This window comes from Myxine glutinosa, chromosome 1 (assembly GCF_964187855.1).
Source record: "Myxine glutinosa chromosome 1, kmMyxGlut1.1, whole genome shotgun sequence".
NCBI classification, from domain to species: domain Eukaryota; kingdom Metazoa; phylum Chordata; class Myxini; order Myxiniformes; family Myxinidae; genus Myxine; species Myxine glutinosa.
Genome location: NC_136261.1, coordinates 110,141,173 through 110,162,576, shown reverse-complemented (window position 1 = coordinate 110,162,576; position 21,404 = coordinate 110,141,173). Strand labels below are relative to the sequence as shown.

The window sequence follows — 21,404 nt, the reverse complement described above, 5'->3', positions numbered from 1 at the left end:
CAAATCTAATGTGTTGGCTTAATAGTCCAATGGATGAGGCATCAGACTCCCAAGCTGGGGAGTATGTTCAAGTTCCATCTGGGTTGAATATTTTCCCCCTTACTTTTCCAAGTCTTTTATATCGTCTTGAATAAAGTCTTGTTAGATGAACAAATGCATTTTGTTGGTATTTAAAATGTATCTTGTGAAATATGCCAGGGGCATACAAAAGGCCCCTTTATATGTGATGTGCCATGTGGCAAACTATAGAAAAGCAGGGACATTCTTGGGTAAAATGCCAGGGGCATAGAAAAGGCCGTTTTACACAGGATGGTCCAGAAACCCTGGGCACATTTTGAAGAACAATACCTGCAACAAACAACTAAGTTTATTATTGTTCTTTGGTGCAAAACAAAACAAGATTACTCGTTAAACAGTCTAATTAGTCTAATATACATGAAACAAATCAGTTCAAATGTTCAAACTGCTTTCCTTCATTGTCTATGCATAGCTGTAGCCGTGACGAAACACTCTGACACACAGTTCTGCATGTTTCAGTCGTTAAGGCAGCAGTCTCATTACGGATGAATTGTTTCAGGTCTCTAAGGGTCGTAGGATTCCTCGCATACATTTTGTGTTTGAGGAAACCCCAAAGGAAGAAATCACAGGGTGTTAAATCACAAGGCTATTCAACCGGACCACGATGGCCAATCCATTTCTCTGTAAAGTTCAAATCAAGGGCCTGGTGTACACTGGCAACATAAGGAGCAGGCGCACCATCATGCATGAACCACATTTGGCCATCATCGAGTGGAAATACATGCTGCTCCAACATTAGAAGGTAATTTGCAGCATTCACATTTTCTTCGAAAATGATTGGTCCAACAATGACTCCAGAAGAAATGCCTGCCCAGATGGACACACGAGCTCGATACTGGACGTTGTGCTCAACAGTAAATCGTGGGTTGTCTCCTGCCCATATCACACTGTTATGATGATTCACAGAACCAGATAAAGTAAACTTGGATTCATCTGACCACAAGATCCTATTATGCAAATCATTGTCCATATCCATTAACCCAAGCAATGTCTCACATGCCTCAACGCACCTGTCAAATTTATCCTCAGATAGTTGGTGAATTAATCTGGGTATGCATGGTTTCGCATTAAGGTCTTCAATGCAGCAGAAATTTTTTTGTAGGCTTCCCCAAATCTGTGCCTCGACACAATCCTTTCTCTGAGCTCTGCAGGCAGTTCCTTCGACCTCATGGCTTGGTTTTTGCTCTGATATGCATTGTCAGCTGTGAGACCTTATATAGACAGGTGTGTGCCTTTCCAAATCATGTCCAATCAATTGAATTTACAGCAGGTGGACTCCAATCAAGGTGCAGAAACATCTCAAAGATGATCAAGAGAAATGGGAGGCACCTGAGCTAAATTTCAAGGGTCATAGCAAAGGGTATGGATACTGATGTCAATGTGATATTTCAGTTTTTCTTTTTAATAAATTTGCAAAATTTTCTAAAACCCTGTTTTTGTCATTATGGGGTATTGAGAGTAGATTGATGAGGGAAAAAATGAATTTAAACGATTTCAGCATAAGGCTGCAACATAACAACATGTGAAAAAAGTGAAGGGGTCTGAATACTTTCTGAATGCACTGTAGATATATATATATATATATATATATATATATATATATATATATATATATATATATATATATATATATATATGTATGTATGTATGTATGTATGTATATATATATATATATATATATATATATATATATATATATATATATATATATATATATATATATATATATATATATATATATATATATATAATTTAGGGTGGGCTTCAAAAAATCAAAATGCAGATTTTCTCCGGGACATGGTCTATTTTTGTTCCTTTTGGTGTCAAAGGAAACCACACCAAATTTGAATGGAATCCAATAATATTTAGGGGTGCCACATCAGTGATGAATTTTCCCCCATGCAAAAATAGGAATTCCCATTTTTTGGGCTGTATATAACCACCTTTAGAGGCCATTTTTCCCCGCAAGCGGGGGTTGGCCTTTTTCGGGAACCGTGGTTGTTGTTGTTTTTCGGTCCCCTTTTTGAAGCAATGTTTTACAGCCGGATGCCCTTCCTGACGCCAACCCTTTTTGCCGCCTTTAACGACAAACAGGGAATTACCAGTGAACTGGTCCTCAATTAGCCGACCTCGGAAGGATGACAGGCTGAGTCAACCCCCCTGGCGTTAATTCAGCGATCGACCGGGATTCGAACCCAGGATCCTCGGATCCTAAGCTGACCCTAAGCTGACACCCTAGCCGCTAGCCCAACACCAGGGTTTTGGGCTGTATATACACAAAATAAATACATAATTATATATATACATTAAATATAATATTAAAAATAAATATATAGTAAATATACATTAAATAATAAATATACATAAATACACATTATACATTATATATATACAATATATTATACATACAGTTTTGAGACTTCCTATGATCACTATCTGGGCAATTTTCATGCATGTTTTGTACAGGTTCCCGGGGTCAGGGTTACGCTTTTTTAGTGTGTAATATGTAGGCCTAAATTATTGACTGTGCCTCTTTTGTAGAGAGTGACCCTGTGGAGTAAGAATTAACAGGATTTTACCCACATTCTTGCTTATTTTGCAGATATGGCATGTGCTAGTACCAGTGTTTCATTGAAAACTCGGGCTCAGGATAATGTGTATCTCATTGGGTCCACTTCTGGAGATGCCATCAAAGGTGCCAAGCTCCCGACTGTGCATCAATCTCTTGTCCTGTTTTTCCATCACCTGAAGAAGGAGAATCGCACTGCCTGGGAGAGTGCAACCCTCACCATTGAAGAGGTTGTGAAGTTCTGGGAAAAAGCTCACCTACCTACAACGACGAAGCAGCACTGCATCCATCGTTTGGAGAGGCTATATGAAGAATGGAGGAGCCTCCAAAAAGGTGCAAAGCGGGGTGGTGCGACCCAAGAGAAAAAGGAAGCATCCTTCAAGGCCTCCTTGGAGAAGACGTTTGATCTTAGGCATGCAGATTCGGAGGCCATAATCACCAACCCCGAGGACAGGAAGTTTCTTCACGATCAATTCTCAGAGAGGAAGGCTTCAATGGGATCTGTAGACACTGTGTTGGAAGCAAAAACGTTCTTGTGTGTTTGAAAGATCAGCAGCCACGAGATGATTATCGTGAACTCCTAGAACTGACTGTCATCTTCATGGGAGGAATCCCACCTCGTGGAATCCGGATCATGGCTCCAGGAGCAATGCACAGAGCCAGATGGATGGCAAAAGCACTATATTCACTACAGGTGGTCATGTTTCGGTCAGAGTTCCACTTGACACTTCGAGAGGCGAGAGAACTCCGAGCCTTCAACATTTTTGTCTGCCTTGTGTATGTACAGGCTTGGTTTCGGGCTCCACAAGCTATTGAGGCTCCCCTGAATGACATTAACCTCTTCAAGAAGTTGGAAAAGTTTGAACAAATCAATCAGAAGATGGCTCAGGCAGCCTTGAAGGCACTTGGCCGCCACACGTGGTACATAAGCCCAGTACTAGTGGCATTTGCATTCTTTGACACCAGAATTGACAAAGAAAGCAAGATCAATATGATTGAAGCATTGAAAAATGACGGTGAAAACCCCTCTCCAAAGAGACCAGCTATCAAACAAGGAACCGCCCTGTCAATCGCTGGCCTCATAACAAAACACACCAAGCATTTCTTCAGCATCCTAGGGACCCCAACTGATTGGATGGATAAGGATCCTGGTTCATGGGAGCAAGAAACCAGCTTTCAGGAAGCAAAGAAAGCCGCCAGTGGCTTAGTCGTGGTGAACGACAGGGCAGAAAGGGGTGTCGCATTGATACAAGACTACAATAAGCTCCTTACAAAGGATGAAGAGCAAAAGCAAGCTCTGCTCCAAGTTGTTGCTGCTCACAGGAAGATGTACCCCGATGCCAAGAAGGCAACAGTGGTGAAACAGGCCCAGAAATAGGAGTTACATTTCTCATTATATTTGGTTTTTTAATATTATGTGATATGGTGTCTCTTCATTTTATGAACTGAACATTTGGATTATCATCATTGAATTTGAGTTTTCATAGCAATATAGTGCTATTTGTGCAGCTATTGTAACTTGTGTTTGCTAGAATACAAAGAAAGTGAGTGGAGGGTGGATTTTCATAAAACAAACTTCTGGTGTTGCTTTCGATCCATATATAGAAAAGTTTTGTAGACACCTTTAGTTTGAAGGCTGATGTGGCACCCCTAAATAAAATCAGATTGCTTTCATATTTGGTGTCTTTTCATTTTGGAACAAAAGGAACAACATAAAGCCATGTCCCAGTAAATATTTAAAAAAAATTATTTTGAGCACCACCCTAATATATATATATATATATATATATATATATATATATATATATATAAAGATATATATATTATACACATACTAGCAGGAGTACCGGGGGGGGGGGAAGGGAGGCTGAGAGGGGGGGGGGGGTGGGGAGGCTGAGAGGGGGGAGAGGGAGGGGAAAGATACACTGCATATACATCTTTCCAGGGGGAGGGGGGTGGGGTGGCTTTGACAGGCTCCTCCGTTTTGGGGGACAGGGGATGGAGGGAAGGGAAGAAAGGGAAAAAAATTCCCGTGCAAAGAGTGCTTCATAACCTGTGCTGCCCAGGTGAAAATGGAAATTGTAATACCCTCTGCCACCATCACCAGGTGGCGCTACACGGTACATATTTACATCGAGAATTACGCCTCTCTCCCGGTCCCCCACGTCCCCGAATGAGGCCACAGCCACATAGCTTATGTTACCCCCCATACAAAGTTGTATTTGTACCCCGAGTAAAGTATAAAAGGCTGGAGTACCTAGCGTTGCTCAAGCGAAAAATAAACATTAACATATTTGAAATGAGGGCAAATATAATGGAAGAGCAATTACAACCAAATCAGAATCCATGAGAAATATCAAATCATCACTTTACCTTTTCGTTGAATATATGCTGGTGAATGTACCATTCATCACTTTTCTGAGGTAAGGATGATGACGTTCAGGAAGAAGAAGAAGCCTTACCACCCACTTCGACCTCTTGGGTCGTCATATTGCGTCATATTGTTGTTTTTTCATTATTTGTGTTCAAATGTCTGGTGATTGTTTTGTATTTATTTATGCAAATGTGCACTTGTATATAACTGGCATTAATCAAAAAGTATTATGCACTATAGAGCGACTTAAACAATAAATTTTAAAAAACGAACTTTTTATTTTTCCAATTTATTTATTTTTGCCTAAAACACTCCCAGGCACTCACTGATGAACCTCTGAAAGTTTGACGAAGATCCGTTCAGCCTTCTCTGACAAAGATGGTGGCACACAGATGGACAGACCAACGGCTCTCGTATATAGTGTGTATATACATATATACATATATATATTGTTGCGGTTCTGAGAACCCACACAGGTAACATCATTAAAGGTTAAAGGTTGCACCCCATACATAGGTCATATGCAACACGTAGGTCACCTTAGGACGTTAGTTATTTCTTAGTATGTGTTTAGGATAAGGCCATTCCCAATAGTTGCATTGCGTTGTGTAGAACAAATAAGAGTAGGACCATCCGTCCATTTTTCAGCCTCCCTCCAAGCGACGCCATTAAGCGCTAGCCAGTCTGTACTTCGCCCTCGCCCTTTAGGCTGCCAGCAGCCTTCGCGAACTCGTTGGGCTTCCGCTCAAACCAGTCCAAAGGCCACGAGGTAAGGCCCGAAAAGGGGGCGGAGCGCAAGGGTGGAGGTGCGGCCACGTCAAGCAGCCATCAAGGCGGAGCCGGTAAGCCTTCACCAGCCAATTAGGGCTCGAGTGACATCGCCTGACAGGGTGTGGCTAGAGATTTGAGAGGGTTCGCTGGGCATGGCAATATAACCCCTTGCGCGAGGCCCCCACCTCAGTTATGAGGAGAGAGACGGCTTGAACATTGTACCTGAGTTGTGAGAATGGACGCAACTGTGATCATTGTGAACGAGTAATTAGGAGAGGACTCGAGAGTTGAACAGAGAGAGTTGAGTTACGGGAGAGACGCGCTGTGGCAACAAGCTTTACAGAGGGCGGGCGCGCGGCACGCATTGCGGAGGACTGCAGCGTGCAGGACATTGGGGAAGTGGCGCATCGATCGTGACAATACCGGGCGCGCGTATAAAGGCGCCGGCACAAGTATTACGTACGCGATATATAATCGCCAGCTTACCGATCCCCCGAGATATAATTGTCCGCTCGCGCCTACGCCACGGGGAGAGCTGCCTGCCGTATTCCACCATCTGCACGGTACGAGTTGGGGACCGGACGAGTTGTGGACCCTTGGACCCTCAACACCACCATCTTCAAACCCCATGTGAGTGACCCTGAGAGCGAGTCTGAGAGTGAATGGGCCCGTGTCCAGGGAATAAGTTAAGACTGTTATTAAGGCTGCCCTGTGTATCTGCTTCTTCCTCTTCATTGTACATTCTTTCTTTCTTTTCCTCTTCTAATTGTACAAAGTGTTAATAAATTACCTGTTCTTCCTGGTTTTCTCTTAATCCGGTCGTCCTAGTGATTTCTCAAATTGGGTAAGCGTGGCACGATTAGGAACCGCTTAGAATCGGGTCTAGTACCTGTTAACGGCCCGAATTGCGGCTCGCTTCGCTCGGCGTGTCCACTAACGCCGTGGTTCGGGTGGGGTTATCTCCTTGCTTCACGGCCGGTGTTAGTACTTAGGTAATAGGACTAAATTCGACCAACAACCCTATTTAACACCGACCGGAAGGAACCTGATAGCTCCGGATCACGTCGGCTAGTAAAAAGCACAAGGGGATTAATCCCCCCTTGATAAGGGGAAGGCCGACGTTCGAGATCCGCAACAATATATATATATATATATATATACATAAGTTCAAAACACACCTGGTCACAAGTGTACCGCACTGACCGGGTCCTCAGTCGAGGTCCTCAGCATCATCCCGTTTCGGCCCTTCAACCTCGATACGGTCAGCTAAGGTGGGCCAGCAGGGGCACAAACACATCCACATGCAGCAACTACACCTGGATGCGTACATACCCCCATCCCCAGCCAGTGCGAACGCAGACTACAACAACAACACCTCCGCATCCAGAATCCACAGCACCAAACAAACATGGTGGAACACTCAAACACCCACCTTTATATCCTTCACCACTCACCAACAAAACACACCAGATCGTTCATACACACACATACACACCCATACACACACATACACAACACCAACCAACCAACCACCATTACAACATACACCACTCAACATACAAAAACACACTCTCATGCAAAAATTAATTCATGCAAAAACACACCCTCACTCACTCTCATGTACACAAAAAATAAGATATAATAATAGTTAAAAAAAAAAAAAAAAAAAAACCACAACCAACCAACACCGTTCGACGTGCCTCCATAAACTTCCTCCATATCCAAAATGAGCCTTTCAAGGCAACCTGGGCCACCTTGTCACACATCCTCCTTCTTTCTGTCCCACACACTCCCAGCCGAGCAAGAAATGCAGAAAAGTAATTACGAATGTACCCTCTACACCCCACCTCAAATGGCTGACACGAAACTCGCCAACCCCTCTCCCGGCACTCTGCCTCCAGCTCACTGTACTTTCCTCTCTTGCACCTCCTATATATATATATATATATATATATATATATATATATATATAGATATATATCACCTTTATCTATCAGTATTGTTGAAATGAAGATCAAATAGCTGTATGTTGAAATATGTTGAAAAAGTCAAAACTTTACATGGGGTGTCCTTACTTTTTCACGTGACTATATATATATATATATATATATATATATATATATATATATATATATATATATATATATATATATATATATAGATATATATAAAAATAAATGTATTATTAAAAAGCACCTTTCAAATTCAAAAAGGGTTGGAACAGTTTATTTGACAGTGCAGCTTCATGAGCATGCTCGTGTCAGCTGTGCTTATATCTTCATTATTTGACATTCTACAGATGTAAATGAACACTTGTTTTACTCTTCTTGCGTTGCACATCACATGCAGCGAATTTCACCTCCTTGCGTCTTGTATTTATTGTTAATAAAAGAAAAACGTTTCTGTACACTGCCTTTGAGGCTCGGTTTGCAAGCCACCGTTTACAATTCCAATGGAAGAGACATAATTATTACCCTGCGCCCACGAAACGAAAAGCAGGGTTAAGCATCAAGTTGCGTACGTGTGCCATGTGCCGTGTGCCGTACATGTTTGCATTTAGGTTGCGTACGTGTGCCATGTGCCGTACGTCTTTGCATTAAAAAAAAATCATTTTCTCGGCAACAGTTGGCCCGATTGACACGAAATTTTACCACAGAAGCGCCTCAGCCTGTAGGATTTTTTAATTCATAATTATGACGTCATAGGTCACGTGGTACGGACGCCATCTTGGAAAAACGTTACACCTCTACATCTCCCAAACCACTCAATGGAACAAATTGAAACATGGCTCATTGTCAAGTACTCACCATGGGGAATAAAATATTGTTATGTAGGTAGGGTAAAGCAAAATCTAGAGTCAGGTAGATCTGAATAGGTAACATGCTTCGTCTGTCGCGATAGGGAATCTACCCTGCAATAAGTTCTGTGTTTTAGTCCGGTTTGTCGGGTTAAGATGCCTGCTTGTGAACATACCAGGATGTTTGAGTGTTCGATAGTGTAGGGATTAAGATAAACCCCTGTGTGTCACACCTGGTAATCAAACCTTTGTCCCTTCTGGCAATGCACACCTGTAGACACTTAGACAGGCCCTGCAGTGCACACATTAATTAAATTCCCTTCCCTGACAATGACTTCAGAAGAAAACAGGCAAGAGGCCAGTTCGGGGCACCGCCGCATGGGCCGCAGCCAGCTACACCTCCGGCAGGCCGAGCACCATAGAGTGACACGAGCTATCACCACGCTACAGGAAACAAGTGATTGGTTGGCGCGGAAGGTGCGAACCTCAGCCAATCAGCGCCGGAGGCATGAGGACGCAACTGAGGAGGAGGGGATTCATTGGAGGAAAGATGCTGGAAAGTTCGGGGAACGACGACAAGCTTCGGTCTGACGTCACCAGGCAAAGTGATATAAGGGGGCGCTGCACCGATTCGGGAGCTTTTTCTCAGAGACGACATTGAAGCTAGCTCTCTTCGCCCGGTTCGTGCTTGACTTGGATCCTTCTCTTCCCTCGTGGCTTGGATCGTGCTTCACACTGCGCTTGGCTTGGATTCCTGTTGGCTCTGTTCATCTCCTCGACGCTGTTCTCTCCTCCTGCAATCTCTCCGTGCCTGTCCCTTTGTGCCTCGTGTTGGAGACCGACCTTGTGTGGAGCTCGCTAGCCTGCGTTGAAGATGTGGTGCTTTTGGTGCATTGGACGCATGGTGCTTTTGGATTGGTGCTCGGAGGCGGATGGAGGGAGCCGCGTGGGACGACGACGGACAAGACTACAGCCGAGATAAGGCCGCACCCACAGAACATTTTGCATTACACGACGAGACAATTCTTTTCGTAACTCATTCCTGTGTCTCGTTTCTGAAGTGAGGTGTGTGGGATCCCAACTTAGGACTTTTATTTAGTATCGCGTTTTCCTGTCCCTACCTTTTATTGCAATAAACCCTTGTATTATTTTTCATTCCCCACAAATCTGGTTATGTTTGAGTTTGTTCGCCTTCCACAGGTACGCGCTTTTATCGCAGCTTCCACTTCCCTTCTTCTTCCCGCGCGACATAAGTAGAATCCGTGTTTGGTCGTCGCCTCAAGTAAATCCGTTCTGGTCATCCGCGGTCCCTGGTATTAACCGAAGGGTCCGCGCGACAATATGTTGATGGTGATGTCATTGGTGCCTTAATTATGACATCATAATTCAACAAGTACAACGCTTGATCTAATCAGTATGAATAAAACAAAAATTTCTCTGCAACTGTTAGTCCGATGGACACGAAATTTTCAGAATATGTGTGGCTCCTGTTGAATTTTTTTAATGATAATTATAATGTCATAGGTCACGTGGTACAGACGCCATCTTTGAAAAATCGAAAAAAGTTGCTCCTCTATAACTCCGAAATCGCTCCATGGAAAAAAATTGAAGCATGGCTCATTGTCAAGCACTCCCCTTGGGGAATAAGATATGTTAATGATGATGTCACCTGTGCCTTTATTATGACGTCATAATTCGACAAGTGCAACACGTATCCGATCATTGTGAATTTTTTTTCTCAGCAACTGTTGGTCAGATGGGCACTAGATTTTTACCATAGGAGCGCCTCCTCCTGTAAAATATTTTAATGATTAATCATGACGTGATAGGTCATGTTGTACAGGTGCTATCTTGGAAAAACCGAAAATTGTTGCAGCTCTATATCTCCAAAACCGCTGCTTGGAAAAATTTGAAACACGGCTCATTGTAAAGAACTCCATATGGGGGAATAGGTGTCGTTAACGATGACGTCATAATTCGACAGGGACAACACTTCGTCTGATCAGTTTGAGATGTATTGAGCGTGATCTATGCAACAATTATATTAGAGAATATAAATTTATGATGTCATCGCTCACGTGGTCTGGCAGCCATATTGGATCAAAGAAAAACAATGTTCAAAAACAGAAGAGTTGGGTCACAACAAGTTGACTGCGCAGGGTAAGTATTCTATGAATACCATCTAGTTCATTTTGCAAAGCTCATGATCAAGGAGCTGATGCCCTAAATCCCACACCTTTTGGATGGTATGAGGAATAGATCTGTGTGATATGAAAGCTAAATCTTGAATGGTTTCAAGCCAAGTTACTGGAATGGTTTCCTTGGCAACATAATTCAGCCAATCACCGCCATGATCTAATCAGGGTAAGATAACGTCATGAGGAATAGATAGATATCTATAATATGAAAGGCAAATGTTCAACGGTTTTTTGAAATATCAGGTACACAAAAGTACATGGACAGATGATCGTGATCGGTCAGACGGCGTTCATTTCAATGTCCCCCGGCCTTGTCCGACTCAACAACCCATTGCATTCAAACCAACAACAAACTAGAATGGGCACTCGGTAGAGCGCATACCTTCGCCGCAGCTACTGTTCTGTACTTGGCATGGGAGTGTAGGGAACAGAACAGTGAACAGTTTGGTGCTGATTTCATGCAAATCGGATAAGAATTGACCGAGTTATGACAAAAAACGCACATTTTGCAAGGTCGTGACCCCCCTGACCTTTGACCCCCAACCGCTAACAAGGGTAATGTCTTCACTGGGTCATGTCGTATATCACAAGATCGGGCATTGAATTCTGAACATTTTGGCATTAGTTGCATGCCAATTGGATAAAAATTGACCGCGCTATGGTAAAAATACGATTTTGACCTTTTCGTGACCTTGACCTTGACCTTTGACCCGATTGCTCCCAAAATCTAATCAAATGTGTCCCGTATAATAACCAATCATCCCACCAAATTTCATGCAATTCGGTTGAATACTTTTTGAGTTATGCGAATAACATACACACACACACACACACACAGACATACAAATAAATACACAGCGATCAAAACATAACCTTCCGCTTTTGCGAAGGTAAATATTGTATATCAGAATCAAATAGTCTCCACAGTCTGATTACGAGGCATTTGTAAGTTCAATGAAGTTAACTCGTTAGTTTGTAAGCAACATTCATCATGGGCCGACATTTAAATTTTTGTCATCCACATCATCCCTTAACGAGAACACCAAGCTCGTAAAGTCGAATCTCCATCCACTTGGGAGTTGAACAAGATGCGAAGGAAAAATAAATTGAGGAAGAAGAATCCCTCCTGGGGTGTACCTGACACTGGACGAGCGATGTTGGCGGGAAGGAGTTGGGCGGAGCCTATCGAGGTGCTTTCGGATGCTCGTTCACCGGCACCCGAAGAGCACGCTGAAAGTGCCCCACGGGCAGGCTGAAAGTGCCCCACGGGCAACTAGCAAACACCGCGAGTACACGCAGCTCCCCGCCAACCCGTCGACAGCGCTCCCCGCAGCTACGTGTATTCTTAAGCAATAACAGCAACAGACGTATTATATACCCGAGAATACACGTGGCCGCGAGGGCGGGCGGGAGGGTTCGGGCCGCCGGGGAACAGCCACGCCCGCGGTTCCGAGACGTGCATCGCGTGGTCCCCGCGGCCCTCGGAGCATCCCGGTCTCCGAGCACCCGCGGACAGCCGGCTTCGGCCGTGCACGTTAGCGATTTGCACGAGCGAGGAAGACGCACGAATATCGCGTAATGAACCTGGAAATTTGCAAAAACCCATTCCCTAAAAATCGCATTTGCTGCACGTTTCCTTTTTTAAAAAACAAACAAATCGGTGCGCGATCGCTGCATCTCGGTCGGTCGTGTTACCTTAACATGTCCTGGCAATGAGCGAGCGCGGAAGGAGCTGTGGAGCGAGAAAGAGCGAAGGAGATGGAAGGAGAGAGAAAGAGAGAGAGGGAGACGCCCACGCGCTTCAACAGGTACCCCGAGCACGTCTCGGCTAAACCTGTTACCGCCGTCGGGCTCGGAGCTCCAATCGGCCCGAGTGGATCCAGGTTCGCCGGGGCGTCTCCCGGACAGAGACCGCGGACAGCGCGGCAATCCGCCCACTGCGGCCCACGGGAGCGAGCTTGGAGACGAGGGGTGGGCATGCCGGGAGAGGGACAAGCGGGTATATGGTGCGGACGCTCTGGGGTGGGGTGGGGTGGGGTGGGGTAAGTTTGGGGGAGGGTGCAGAAAAGTCGGGGGTCATAACGCGACCCCCTCCAGAAACGGACCTTCTGCGGTGGATCACGGGTGCTTGCGCTCGATCCAACAAAGAGGAGATAGCGTCGGTAGGGATGGTGTTGCCACCAGCGACGGGTCCAGCCGGATGGACGCGCGAGAGAAATCGCTCAATTAGGGCGTCGCTGCTCACGGGCCGCGTTATATCGGAGCGCGGGGCGCGATACGCGATCCGTCATGTTTATCGGTTCGACATCGATTCGCCGGGAATCCACGGTTTGCTAATGCGTCTGGCGGGCGTCCAGCAGGAGGCTAATGACCACCTTCCGAGGAGCGATCGATCGGCAGCAGTCACAACACGAGGGCCGGTCACAGCGGAAGCTGCGCTTGTTTGCAAGCCCTCTCCCGCCTTTTTTTACAGGACGCGTAAACAAGGTGCTGCTGCTCATGTCGAATTTGCGGACTTGTGTCTGTGTATCCCCTCCGTGCACACGAACAAACACGTGGAACATTTTCGAGGAGGGAGATGGAGGCGCGACCGGTGTTTGCTTGGTCGGATCGATTTCGACTCGCACCACCTATCAAAGACTGCCATCTCTCGTCCGTCCTTTCCATATAAATCGTCCTCGCCCTTCTCCCGAAGCAACAAGTCCACGTGTCGAGAAAAGCCTGAAGGTTGGGAGAATGAGAAGGGGACATCGAGGAGGCTTCTTCCTCTTCAACTAGTCGCATTAAACTCAATGTTGCAGACATTACCTCACACACTGAATGTAATAACGTTTAGAGATCCACCGGCTCCGTGTTTATCAAGAACCCAGCAGCCGATGAAATATGAACAGGACGCGAGCGGCAAGACATCCTGCTTCCTGCGTCTGGTGCCGCCTTTTCGGCCAACGCCCATTTCTAATCAATTTCCCCGACGAATCCTCCTCTTCTCTTACGATCTCACCTACAGCACATCGGCACGCTCAGATAGTGCACCAACGACGGAGGGGTCAATTATTTATTTATTTTTTTCCCAAAAAGCTCAATACTTGCGCTTTCATTTCACAGCAATTTACGGTCTTCCATCCGAGAACGGACGAGCCTTCCAATTGCAAAGTCGAGACACTGGACTGCATGCTAAGAGTTGGGACTTGGGAGCCGGGGAAATGAACCGCAAACGCCTCCTTCCTCGTTCCCGAGTTTAATTTCCTGTGCCTTCTCGCTTTCTGCTTCTGATACACTAAAACGAAGGAACAATCGCACGTAATTACAGCGGGGTGCTCTTTCACCTTAAAAAAAAAAACCCCCACTGCACATTCAAAGTAAGTTCATACAAAAAGACAGGTTTGTTAAAACGTTAAAGGTCAAACACTGCAACAACCTTGCGATGAAGACAAGAAGGGGGCAATAAATAAATAAAAACTGCACAAAGGAAACCGTTTGAATTGCTGGAAAAAGATTTTGTTTTTTTTGTATACAAGATCGAGGCTCGTCTAAGAGCTAACATTAATCACAAAAAAAGAAACGCACACGTAAGACATAATAAAGGGATCGGAAGACAAGATGGGGAGAGAGAGGGAAGCACACAAGTACAACATTTGAGAGCAGGCACATCGGGAGATCTGTGGGAGGGAGAGGGCTTGGAGAGAGGAGGCACGGGAAGGGGGGGGGGGGGGGGGGGAGGGAGGTGTGAGAGGTAAAAAAAAAAAAAACACATGGACACTGCTTGGACTTCCAGGAAAAAAGTCGGAATTTCAAAAAAGTGGATCTGGGGTGAATTAACGGGGGTAGAAAAGATCAAGGTTTTGGATGGGGGAAGATAAGAGATGGTGGTGAACAGCTGTTTTAAAGACCTGGAGGGAGGAGTGGGATTAGGAAAGAAAGCTATTCGTTTCAATGGGTAAAGGGAAACCAGTCATTCAGGATCGACGGAGCCACCAAGCTGGAGCACGATGCCCACGCACTCTTGGATGAAGACCACTGATCAAAAGGTCACGCCTGGGCCTTGCCAGCCAGGCTGCCATTCCACCCAGCCAGGCTGCCATTCCACCCAGCCAGGCTGCCATTCCACCCAGCCAGGCTACCATTCCACCCAGCCAGGCTGCCATTCCACCCAGCCAGGCTGCCATTCCACCCAGGCAGTCTGCCATTCCACCCAGGCAGTCTGCCATTCCACCCAGGCAGTCTGCCATTCCACCCAGGCAGTCTGCCATTCCACCCAGGCAGTCTGCCATTCCACCCAGGCAGTCTGCCAGTCCACCCAGCCATGCTGCAGCCGGTCAGCCGTTCCACCCAGCCAGGCTGCCGTTCCACCCAGCCAGGCTGCCGTTCCACCCAGCCAGGCTGCCGTTCCACCCAGCCAGGCTGCCGTTCCACCCAGCCAGTCTGCCGTTCCACCCAGCCAGTCTGCCGTTCCACCCAGCCAGTCTGCCGTTCCACCCAGCCAGTCTGCCGTTCCACCCAGCCAGTCTGCCGTTCCACCCAGCCAGTCTGCCGTTCCACCCAGCCAGTCTGCCGTTCCACCCAGCCAGTCTGCCGTTCCACCCAGCCAGTCTGCCGTTCCACCCAGCCAGTCTGCCGTTCCACCCAGCCAGTCTGCCGTTCCACCCAGCCAGTCTGCCGTTCCACCCAGCCAGTCTGCCGTTCCACCCAGCCAGTCTGCCGTTCCACCCAGCCAGTCTGCCGTTCCACCCAGCCAGTCTGCCGTTCCACCCAGCCAGTCTGCCGTTCCACCCAGCCAGTCTGCCGTTCCACCCAGCCAGTCTGCCGTTCCACCCAGCCAGGCTGCCGTTCCACCCAGCCAGGCTGCCGTTCCACCCAGCCAGGCTGCCGTTCCACCCAGCCAGGCTGCCGTTCCACCCAGCCAGGCTGCCGTTCCACCCAGCCAGGCTGCCGTTCCACCCAGCCAGGCTGCCGTTCCACCCAGCCAGGCTGCCGTTCCACCCAGCCAGGCTGCCGTTCCACCCAGCCAGGCTGCCGTTCCACCTAGCCAGTCTGCCGTTCCACCCAGCCAGTCTGCCGTTCCACCCAGTCAGTGGTGCATTCCTGTATGAATATGGATTTTACAAACTCCAACCACCCTTTTAATGTACAATGACGATACAAAAACATGGACAAGATGTTTTAGAATTGTATTGTTCAACTGATGATAGACAGACAAACCAAGTTCAGCAGTTATGGTGGATCAGCCTTTTCCATTTTTTTATTTGTTTTCTTTTTTAAAATAAATCAATTCTCACACCACCCAAAAGCACATCGCTTGTACCGCTATCACCGCTGTGCTTGGGCACAGCATCGCAACCACGATGGAGGCCGTCCTGGCTACAGCTTCGGCCTCATGTTTCCCATTAGCTTCTCAAGTTTGAGAGCCAAGCCCATGTCTCCTTTTATCCTCAGCTTGCCCGTCATGAACGCCATCGTCGGCTTCAAATGACCTGCGGCAGAAAAACCAGCAATAACAATGATCAATAACAATGATCAATAACAATGATCAATAACAATGATCAATAACAATGATCAATAACAATGATCAATAACAATGATCAATAGCAATGATCAATAGCAATGATCAATAGCAATGATCAATAGCAATGATCAATAGCAATGATCAATAACAATGATCAATAACAATGATCAATAGCAATGATCAATAACAATGATCAATAACAATGATCAATAGCAATGATCAATAACAATGATCAATAGCAATGATCAATAGCAATGATCAATAGCAATGATCAATAACAATGATCAATAACAATGATCAATAACAATGATCAATAACCATTGGCGATATTCCGATCGAAATCCATGCCACGGCAGGCCGTTTTGACTTAAAACTACCGTATCCTGGGCAGAGCAAGAATTTCGGATTTTCCTTGAGCAAAACCTGGAATTTAATCATTCGGTTTCAATGCATGGAATTAAATAAAAAAGGAAAACGAAAATAAAAATAAGGGTTAAATGAACATCACATTTCATACAATTTGCAGTAGACAGTGTATTACAAACAAATATGGCTACATTGGGGTTTTAGCCAAAGTATTAGGGCATTCAGCAATTACAAGCCGGGTTAGGGGGGGAAGTATACTTGGCAGCTGCAAAAAGCAAGGAATATTTTCATCCCCCTTTCCACCTCCCAAAACAAAACCTTACTCCAACAGATGGTCCTTGCTGTGTTAAAGAAAATAAAATTCTGCAATTCAAAAATCATTTGTGCAACATGATGAGATTTTGCAGACAGAATCGGATGTTTTTTAATGATAGCATTCATCTTGATTAAACATGCTGGCAGGACAACCTAGACATGGGGGTACGCACGCTCGTCTCGAAGCATTCTAGCCTGGGTTTGAATCCCGACCCAGCTATAAACTGTCATCTCGGTGTTTCAGGGGAAGGGGGATTCATCATCGTCTGTGCCGTCCCTCAGAGGGACGTTAAACTGGGTGTCCCGTCTGCCGGCATTAGTCAGTGGATGTTAAAGATCCCATGGTGTCCTTCGCAAAGAGTCGGTGAGCTATCGTCAGAAACATGGACAAATTTCAAAATTCCTGCCCTGACTACTTCATTGAACGACAGACCTGGCCAGCCAGTTCGTGAAAGACTTGGGCCAAAATCTTCCCCTGATTAACTCCACAATAACATGGAAATAATCGTGGCCATTAGAGAAAGGAAGCAGAAGATTCATGCTGATCAAATAGGATTTTATTTTAAATATTTGTAACCTTAGATGCCAAGATTGCATCCAGCATGTACAAAATGGTCCTGGGAAGTGACAGTAGTGACGTGGCCATTTTGACAGCAAAAGGCACTTTCCCCAAGCTCAGGGGCTGTGTTATGTCCTTCCTTGGCACACCTGAGCTCCTCACCACATACAAGGCTTTCATCCGCAGCTCAATGGAGTACTGCTCTCCCCTCTGGGCTGGTGCTCCTGCCTCACACCTAGCTCGTCTTCCCGCTGTTGAAACCAAAGCATTCAGAATCATTGGAATCTCCCGCGATGATGCTATCTCCGAGGGCCTTTCACTTACTCACCGCAGGCAGGTTGGTGGTCTTTCCGTCTTCTACCGACTCCTCTCCGGCCTTGCTCCGCCAGCTCTCTCTGGGCTCTGTCCCCCAAATATTCCTACAGGTCGCACAAGATCTGCCTGCAACCATCTTATGGTTAAACTGCCAAAATCAAGACTCTCTGCTCACCTTCACTCCTTCATTCCTCTTTTCTCTCGCCTCTGCAACAAACTCCCTCACTCTCTTCAATCCCACTCCTCCCTCCAGGTCTTTAAAACAGCTGTTCACCACCATCTCTTATCTTCCCCAATCCAAAACCTTGATCTTTTCTACCCCTGCTAATTTCACCCCAAATCCACTTTTTGAGGTGCCGACTTCTTTCCTGGAAGTCCTTGGTGTCCTTGCGTTTTATACCTATCCTCCCCCCCCCCCCCCCCCCCAGGCCCTCTCCCTCCCACAGATCTCCCGATGTCCCTGCTCTCAAATGTTGTGTTTGTGTGCTTCCTCCCCTTCTCTCCCCATCTTGTCGACCGCTCCCCTTTTTATATACTTTGTTTGCTTGATTTGTTCGTTTGATAAATGTTAGCTCTTTCACGAGCCTCGACTTTGTATACAAAAAAAAAGGGAAAAAAAGTGTTTGTCTCGTGTGTGTGTGTGTGTGTGTGTGTGTGTGTGTGTGTGTGTGTGTGTGTGTGTGTGTGTGTGTCAGCTCCACAACAAGCCTGAGCCCATGTATTAAGAAAAAAAAATCCAAAGGCATCTAAAGGATCGAAAATGTCAAAAGAGTCTAAAAGGGTCTTCAAAGGTCTAAGGGGTGTCAGCAATCTAAAGGGTCCAGAGGTTTAAAATTTATGTTCCAATTCTCGGGGTCGGACATCCGGGCACTTGTACGCTAGCACCCGGACTTAGGCCTAGCAACCAGCATGAAGAGAAATACGTGTATATTGTTGTGAATTTTGGGGTAGAGTAGAGTGGTAGACCAGGTAGATCTGTGTAGGTATCATGCTCCGATTATCGTGATAGGGAACCCCACATGTAATAAGTTTGTTTAGGCAGTTTGTTCGCGTAAGTGTATATTTGTGGTCATACAAGGATGATCTTGTGTTAGAGTAGGGATTATGCTAATTCCCCCGTTTGCGAGACCTGTGATCTATCCATTGTCCCGTATGGCAACGCACATAGACACTAGGCAGGCCCATTAGTTACACCACACACACTATTTAAATTCCCCCCCCCCCCCCCACAATAATAATGGAAACTCACCGGAAGCCAGTTCAGGGAGCTGCCGATGGAGCCGCAGCCAGCTACATCACCAACTGGCATAGCAACACTCGTCGCACAAGGCAGGCCGGGAGCCACGCCCAAAAGGACTCGTGATTGGCCAGGGGCGGGGCAAGAAGCTTCCCTCGGATTGGTGGAAGGAAGGGAGCAAGAAGCGACATACTGATTGGCCACCGACCGATGGCATGAGAGAGAAGTGATGCGGCCATTGGAGGAGAAGCGCTGGTGACGTCACGAGCTGATGTTAAAATTTCGAGGCGACCGACATTTTTCTCTCCTTCTGCCTTCTCGTTTTGGATCGCCTCTCGTTTGAACTGCCTTCTTGTGTTGGACCCATTCTCGTTTGGACCTGCTTCTTGACCCTGGACCCTTGCTTGTTGGGCGGCGATGGACGGTGGAGAGACGGTGGAGCGCTGACGATTCCTCTTCCCAGCGTTCACGTATGGGACCTCACGTGCGAGCGACGAGCGTACAAGTGAGGCTTGCCGCTGCAGCATACACTGGCCTAGCAGCGCGCGAGCGACAGCACGTCGAGGCCTGGTTCGCGCCAACGACCGGGCGGCCTTCCTCCCGCCAACACTGGAGCCGCGTCCGGACTGCGTGCTTGGCCCAACGATCCCTGACACCCCAGCCGAGTTTAGATAAGTCCCCACGATAAAACACACAACGTTTCTTTTCATTTAAATATTCCCTTGTGTGGTTGAGACGTCTGGTGTGGGAGCACTCCATTTTAGAAACATGAGTTAGTAGCCGGCACGTTTTCTCGTTCGCGGCATTCCGTTGTAAATAAACCCTTATATTATTTTCCCCTGTATATTCTAAACCCGTTCCCGCTTGAGTTAATTTCCTACAGGATTGAAGGCTGCCGTGCGGGACCGTCAGGTAAAAGCTTCCCGCTTCTTCTTCTTCTTCCCGCACGTAGATATAAAATCCGTATTTGAACTGAACGCCTTTGGAGTTAAAGCTGACTTTGGCTATGCGTGATTTCCCCGGTATTAACCCAGGGGGAGTCACGCAACAATATATTGGTGCTCAATGGCAGTGCCGACTGAGATTATCAATGGTAATGAACTTGGGCAGAATTTCACGATCAATAAGTTAGTTTTTAATTAACAAAAGTTAAGTTAGGCTGAGATCTGACTGAAATCTAGTGGTCTAGGAATTTGACAAGACGTGACGATGCCAAAATGGTAGAAATAAAAAAGGCCACAAAATTCACCGATGAGAGGTAGATAAACTACTTTGGTTTACGTGGTGATTCGAGAGACTTGTTACACTGAATGCATTCCCTACGGGCAGTCGTACTGTGCTTTCCCCTTCACAGTGTGTGTTGTTTTCCCCTTTGTCAAAATGGCGATCGTGTTACTCGGCATAATCACATGATAGTGAAGTCACGCCGATCTCAAGAATAGTACGTAATTAATAGATGTAGTCACGGTGCAACTGATGTTCAAACAGTATGCAATCAAGAGACGTATAGCCACATGGGTTAGTGGATGGACATAGATACATTTGCTCCATTATAGATAGACTAGCAGAGGCCGGGGGTAAAAAAAAAAAAAAAACCACAACAGAAAAGCCTTTGCGTATTATTATATAGAATGAGAAAAGAGAAGATCGGACACCCTCCCCCCAGAGAAGCAAAGTTCGCCACGCCATTGTACAATGTTGCTCAGCACACTGACGGGGCATTAAGACCCAGAGAAGCAAAGGTGGTCATTTAGCTCCAAAAGCACTGAAAGGATCCATTATAATATTGAAGAAACGATAAGAAAGATTATTTTATACAAAAAGAAGAAGAAGATATATAGAAGAGAAGATCCGACACCTCCGCCCCGGAAAGCAAAGTTTGCTACAACATTGTACTCTGTTACTCAGCACTGAGGGATTGTGTTATTATCCTTATTCAAACATGTAATTCAAAATGACTCTCCAATATACCTCTTGTTGCACAATTCAAAACACCTGACTGCACTGGAAAACGTGGGGACAGCAATATACAGTACTGTATTGTAAAGGGTGGGGTCTCGTAATACAGTCTCCCACCTGGATCGACACGACACCACACATTTACATACATAAAAAAATCTGCATTTTACATAGAGAAAAATATGAACCCAAATGCAATACCCTCTCCTCTTGGCAAACATTGAACAGAATAGAATAAAGAAAAGCTGGGATTAGAAATTCAAGATTTAATGTCTTGTTTTAATAACTCAGAAATTTAATAACTTCTGAAGATTTAATAACTCAGAAAAAAACTTTTCTTGATTTACAAATGTAAACATTGTT

The 21,404-nt window shown here is 45.9% G+C and overlaps 1 protein-coding gene and 1 long non-coding RNA gene across 2 annotated transcripts in view; both read right to left on the bottom strand.

Annotated features, from left to right (window-relative positions):
- LOC137419220 (uncharacterized) overlaps nt 1-12,134 on the bottom strand; it is a 98,690-nt gene extending 86,556 nt beyond the window's left edge. The window contains exon 1 of the long non-coding RNA XR_010982794.2: nt 11,925-12,134. This is a non-coding gene — a long non-coding RNA (uncharacterized LOC137419220). The remainder of the gene's footprint in view (nt 1-11,924) is intronic.
- Nucleotides 12,135-15,938: 3,804 nt separating this feature from the next.
- Nucleotides 15,939-21,404, bottom strand: part of HSDL2 (hydroxysteroid dehydrogenase like 2) — a 100,603-nt gene continuing 95,137 nt past the window's right edge. Inside the window, exon 11 of the mRNA XM_068116961.2 lies at nt 15,939-16,258. Within this exon, the coding sequence (XP_067973062.2) occupies nt 16,146-16,258 (113 nt within the window). The 3' untranslated portion in view covers nt 15,939-16,145. The remainder of the gene's footprint in view (nt 16,259-21,404) is intronic.